The sequence below is a fragment of the Schistosoma mansoni genome (assembly GCF_000237925.1).
Source record: "Schistosoma mansoni, WGS project CABG00000000 data, supercontig 0167, strain Puerto Rico, whole genome shotgun sequence".
Lineage (NCBI taxonomy): Eukaryota > Metazoa > Platyhelminthes > Trematoda > Strigeidida > Schistosomatidae > Schistosoma > Schistosoma mansoni.
In genome coordinates this window covers 152,878-158,936 of record NW_017386055.1, presented here as the reverse complement: position 1 = coordinate 158,936, position 6,059 = coordinate 152,878, and the positions used below count along the sequence as shown (strand labels likewise).

At 34.7% G+C, this 6,059-nt stretch overlaps 1 protein-coding gene across 1 annotated transcript in view; it reads right to left on the bottom strand.

The window, feature by feature from the left end:
• Smp_067890 (proteasome subunit alpha 2 (T01 family)) overlaps positions 1 to 3,963 on the bottom strand; it is a gene marked incomplete at its 3' end in the record, with an annotated part of 4,355 nt that extends 392 nt beyond the window's left edge. The window contains exons 1-4 of the mRNA XM_018797109.1: positions 3,903 to 3,963; positions 3,534 to 3,866; positions 1,569 to 1,656; positions 875 to 948 (exon numbers count right to left, since the gene is read on the bottom strand). Of these exons, the coding sequence (XP_018646801.1) occupies positions 875 to 948; positions 1,569 to 1,656; positions 3,534 to 3,866; positions 3,903 to 3,940 (533 nt within the window). The 5' untranslated portion in view covers positions 3,941 to 3,963. The remainder of the gene's footprint in view (positions 1 to 874; positions 949 to 1,568; positions 1,657 to 3,533; positions 3,867 to 3,902) is intronic.
• Between the last annotated feature and the right edge of the window lie 2,096 nt (positions 3,964 to 6,059).

Sequence of the window (6,059 nt, the reverse complement as noted above, 5' to 3'; positions counted from 1 at the left end):
AATTTAAAAATTCATTCGCTGAGATTTTACAAATATATTTATTCTATTTAATGTCTTACTTCAACTCGGCGCTCAAATACTGTGAAACTATTCGTTCTAATTTAGACGAGAGTTCTTATAAACTTGAATAATTATTTCTTTAAAACTTATCATAAAGTAACTTATTTACCAGGTTATGTACCCAGCTCTGGGTCATATTAGGCTCTCTAAAACCGAGATAGCTGAATCAAGGTTGTGACTTGTTATCTATGAATTAAACTCTAGTTACCTAGACATGAATGATGAGATACCATTAGTAATTATATTCCGTCATAACGGTGATTGACGGTGCGCTACAAGGAAGCAGAACGTAGCGGTTGAAAGCGCCCAATTTATGTCTACTTGAACATCTGAGCTACCTATTCCTGCCATCTAGGTATTTCAACAACTTATCTACTTTTGTTTGTCTTAATACATCATTATGGCTATTAATGACATAACCTATTCAGGTGCCATTTCTGAAAAGTGTACAACCTTTCGTTTTACAAGTACAAGAAGCACAATCAGAGATGTCGTGGTTGGTGGTGATATGCAACAAAGAGAATGTACATTATTTAGATGTCGATTGACTGGACTTCTAACTGGAGATCACTCGATATTTGTCAGTATCGACCAAAAAATAAGGAACGGAAAGTTGTGCTGAAAATTCTATATTGTACCAAAAATATCAAACTGAATAAAGCTAATAATAATTATTCATAGTAGAAAGCATGAGTCAATTGAAGCTAGACCACCATGGAAATTAGTTATTAATTAGTTGTTAAACTACATTTCGGTGAATTTAAAGAGCAAAAAACTGTAACCAACAAAATACAAATAGAAGAAATTAATTTACCGTTTTTCCAAAAAGGATTTGCCATTTTGTGAATTCTGTCCTAATGCAGTAGCCTTCCAAGGGAAATACGTACCCTATGACAAACATAAAATGAATGAGATGCAGATTGAAGCAAATGGGTTTCCATAGTGGTGGAAATGACTTTGAAGCTCATATAATGAAACACCGATTACAAACAACAGCTAGTTTCATTTTTGTTTATTAAGCACGCAAGTTCACCGTCTGCACTGGTGTACGATGGTGATTGGAGTAAAAATCACCCTGGCAAAAAAGCTATAGATGATATGATACAAATTCACGAAGTCACTGTTGATCAAATTTTCAAAGTTCCTGATTTGAATCTTAAAAGAATCAGAAATGGGTAGTTATAAACCTTAAAGTGCTTACATTAACTCACCGTTTATTTTCACATCTTAGTTCTTATGCTCTATGATCAATGTTTCAAGTTTTAGCGAAATCCATCTTTTTGTGCTATGGGTGACAACATGAATCTATTGGTTTCCGTGTCAGGTTAGACGGTGGTATGTTTTCGCCTAATTTAAGACGATCCCTATTAGCCGGTTATAAAGACGTAAGAAGATGCTTTTAAAAATATTTTGACTTCTGTGATATGTTACGTGTAAAACGTTATTTAATTGGTAGGAAATAATCTTCTGGATGGTTCATATGGTATGTGTTCATATAATAAACTTACAGAAGGATCACATTGGTAAAGAAATGGTCGTTGCAAATCTCGGTCCCATCCTGCAACTAGTAGGGAAACACCAAATGGACGAACACCTCTAGCAACAGAAAAGCAGAATATCATGAATGAAATTACAATATTTGTGATGTAAAACAAACATGGAGTAAAAGGTCGATGAATGGATTATTATTTATAGCGACTATACACTACATTCGTTAAGTAAGAATACAATAAAAATAGCCTATTTTTGAACTGTTTAAAAATCAAACACAATAAAGTATCGTTATATGAGCGGAGGATTTTTTCTAGTGAATTTCCACCAAATTCCGGTCATACATCTGAATAATTAGTTGAAAATAACGTCGAAGCTCAAGGCAAATAAATCATTTAAAATCATACCTTGGATTTAGAATTGTTGGTGGAGGTAAGTAAGATTATCAGTGTTGAGATGGGTAATATTTAGTGTTATCCTGAGTAAATTAATATGTCACTTGGAATCGTGAGATTGATGATCAAAACAAATACACCTATGGCGAGAGAAACACAAATATAACTGCAAATCGGATTCAGTGTTTCGTTGAAAACTGCATACAGTGTATAAAGTGGTATGGATTAACAGACGGTAATAACATGGGATGAATTTTTCGCAACGCAATCACCAGATACTTGAGTATGAAGCACATTTTAAGTGTGCAAGAGTAATGGTACTACTCGGTTTCCTAAACAGAGGTAAAGGAAAGGGGTGGATACTAAATAAATGATCCTTGTGTTTGGGAAATTAATGCTGATGCTGACAGGATTATGATCATCATCAGATGTGCGAGTGAAGGAGCTGGTAGTAACATTTGAATAAGAATAACTTTAAGTTATGAAAATACAAAACGGAAAATTAGTATGCGCACTAGGCAAATTAGTTAAGTCTATAATAAAGATGTCTAGTGACTCATTAGGCCTGAGGTCAGCCAAAAAGAAGACTTTGAACATATTTTTTTGTGAATATTGCCCCGGCAATTTTTAAACCTGATTAATTGTTGGTTTTACGGTTTGATGGACTTCAAGTCTGCAAAACTAGGACAGAAATCACTAGCCCGACATACTATTGAGAGTGATTGGTTTGCCTAGGTGCTATGACCAGTTCGAATCAATAGTAAGCTATTGAGTACCTTGAATATACATCTGCTGAGATACGGTTGGACAGTATTTACGGACACGAAATGCAAGTCCTTAGAACTTCGATAAGTGTAACTTGCAACGCAGGGGCAGTTGCAATTTTTTAGCCAAACATTTGCTCTGACGAACTATATTACTTCTGATCCATTCTGAATTCTAGTCACACATTTTCACTCAATGTATGAATTTATTCAGGTTAACACCAACATTTTAGTCATTTCAAGTGATCTATTTGTCTTGAACTTTGAAATTATTTCCGATGTATGATTGTGGACAGAGACATGAACTGGTTAAATGAACTGTGTTCAGTTAAAGTCCATTAATATGGACAGAGAAGAATAAAGTAGCGGCACGAAAAGATCACTGGAAGTTATGCATTTCTATACTGAGTTGACTTTAGGACCTCGAGTTACTTTGAGATTGCTGATACATTTTGGTCGCTAGCACTACAGAGCATGAAGCATGAACCTAAAACTTCCTGGTTGCTAACCCCTACCACAAGAATCAAGAGAAAACTATACCAAAGTCGTTATTGGATTTCATTTCAGTGATACGGATAGTAATGACGTGGGAAAGTTTATACCTTAGAGCGTAGAAAGTAGAAAGCCGAATTAATAAAAAAATTTGGTGGTACAGATGTTCTGCTGGAGGGCCATACCACATGTTTAAAATACATAATATTTGTCTGTTAAGTGTAACTGACTACTATATCTATAATTCTATATGAAGCATAAACATTGATGTAATCACTTAGCTAATCAAATTTCCTTGATATACCCGTAAAAAGGATAATACAAAACCCACCCGGACTGTGTATATTCTTGCATAACAGCAGCTATTCGGATAACTAATTGTTCTGGAGATATAGGTTCACCATATGCTAACTGATATGCCTGGGACGACTTTCTGGCCTGTTTAACCAATACACGATAATCTGGTGACAGACCACTGTAAACCATTCCTATACCCTTTGTGACTTGTTCAATTTTTGTCACTGTTGACTCGTCCATAAGTTTTGAAGTGAACTTTTTTACTGCAGCAAGCACAACCCCATTCGCTGCACGTATACCAACAGATGGAGCTCCAGCCTCAACTGCTTTTAATGCATATTCTATTTGAACGAGCTTTCCAGATGGGCTAAAGGTATAGATAATATCTAAAATATGTGAATACCTGAATGTAGTTAAGGAGAAACTATATCTCTCGCTCATGATGAAGCAAACTGAAGGTCACGGAACTTCAAATTTTCCTAAGGTCATTCTATATCTTCAACGTATTCAACACGATTGCGCATAAAAAGATTGACTTCATTGCTCTCACTTCTTGTTGATTCGGTACGATTCTCGGTATTTTTGTCACCACGATGGTTGCTAGTCATTAGGTTTTGCAGTGGTTATGCATACGTAATACATCATAAAAAAAGTACTGAAGCGACGGAAAACAGATATGGCATAAAACAATTTGTTTTTTCTGCAGAAGTTTGGTGTATATTCGTGTGAGCGCAAACAGCTTCAAAGACACGTAGGAGACCGAAGCATTGTTATTGTGCATGTAACCAGTTCGTGAATTTATGGTTGAAGAACTAGGCACCGGTTGAGGCTTTAGAGCAGTATTCTAGTCCTCACCCAAATGTAATGATTTGTGTGACACAGATTTAATTTTCCTTTTTGTAACGATGTTTATGTGTTTAAATAAAAAAGGCTTTCTATCAAAACAATACAGGTTTAAAACCACTTTATCTACTTCGGTTTGGTTAGTTCCATAAGTTCGTACGTTCGTTTGTGCTCACCTAGTTCTCTTATTTAGATTGAATTATTTCGGGGATTAGTAGTTCGTACAATAATTTAATTACTTCTGACCATCACAATGGCATCGCAATTGGGCGTGTAATGAAACAGTTGGACATACATTCAAATTTTGATGCTTTTGGGGATTATATGGAAAGGTGTCGAGATAAGCACGACAAACATATTTTATAATTAGTTTTCGATATCATTTAGATTTATTTTGTTAATTCTCAAAGTTCGTACATTTACGACAAATGATTGTCGAAGTTTTTTAACCGCATGACCTTGAATTCCTTCTCTTTTCCGTTCACAATCTCTCGTAACATGACAAATCATGTTAACCGCTCGTAAATACACTGCAACACACACTTCTCGTTCTCAATTGCCTGTAGTTATGAACTATAAAATATCTATTATCTACAGTTATAGACTACAACCACATTTCCATTATTTTCTACGTTCGGCTATACCGCTGAAATTACGACAGCCATCATTGAAACTACTAATCACCCATAATTGTAGATTATTTTATCAAATACAGGATAAACACGTCAAAGCCTGACGATCTAAGTAACATCCCTTAACGTTTCTTCGTGTTTATAAATTGTAGTTAATATATCATAATGTTAACTTTTGGTCTTAATAATCTGAACGACATTTTTGAGTTACCATAATTTTTGATCCACCATAAAGTTTCAAAGTTTGAACTATGACGAAGGAAGATGTTGAGTATGTTATTATTGTGGCCGTTTCTTTACTTTCACTGGGAAAGCCTACAACCTAATAAAACTTTGGCATTTCACTTCCATATGTAACTCTCATGGAACTACTGCAAGTCCATGTAAAGTGTACAAATTTCAAATATTGTGAAGGAGGAAATTTTTGTAAAATGACCGGCCGGGAATTCAAGAATCCTGCTAAATTGTTACGTCATCTCAATCCAATGAGTACTCAGAGTTGTGCAGATAACAACTCATTGAGGAGTTGTAATATTATTTTCCTAAATATACTCTGTTCTCATGATTATGTATTGTAATGAAATTATTTACAAAAATGTGGAAGATATATCGAATGCACCAAATCCTGATCAAAATTATGATGTTATATTATGCGATATGATTTACACTAACAACTCATTTATTTCTGGTAAAATTTAAATAAATGTGAGGTCCAAGTTCAAAATGAGCTAAAATCTGATTACAATATTTTTGGTATCGCATCAGATATTATTTGCTCTCACAATGGATTTATCTCTTATATTATCCTTAATGAATGTAAAAAATATGTCCCAAGTGAGTCTAATAAAATCCCTGGTCAGTAGTATGATGAACCAGAGGGAATAGCAAGTCTTCCCAAAGCAATCAGAGAACCAGTTAGCCCAGATATAAGGTTTGCACGTGCAGAAAATACAAATAAAGTCTAAGGTCATCCTTATGGGTATTAAGGGATGTATAATTTCCGTTCGATTGTTTTCCAGGTGAATCAAGCATGGATGAATCATATATAAGAAGGGGTTTTGTGGAGATTTGGTATGTTTCATAGT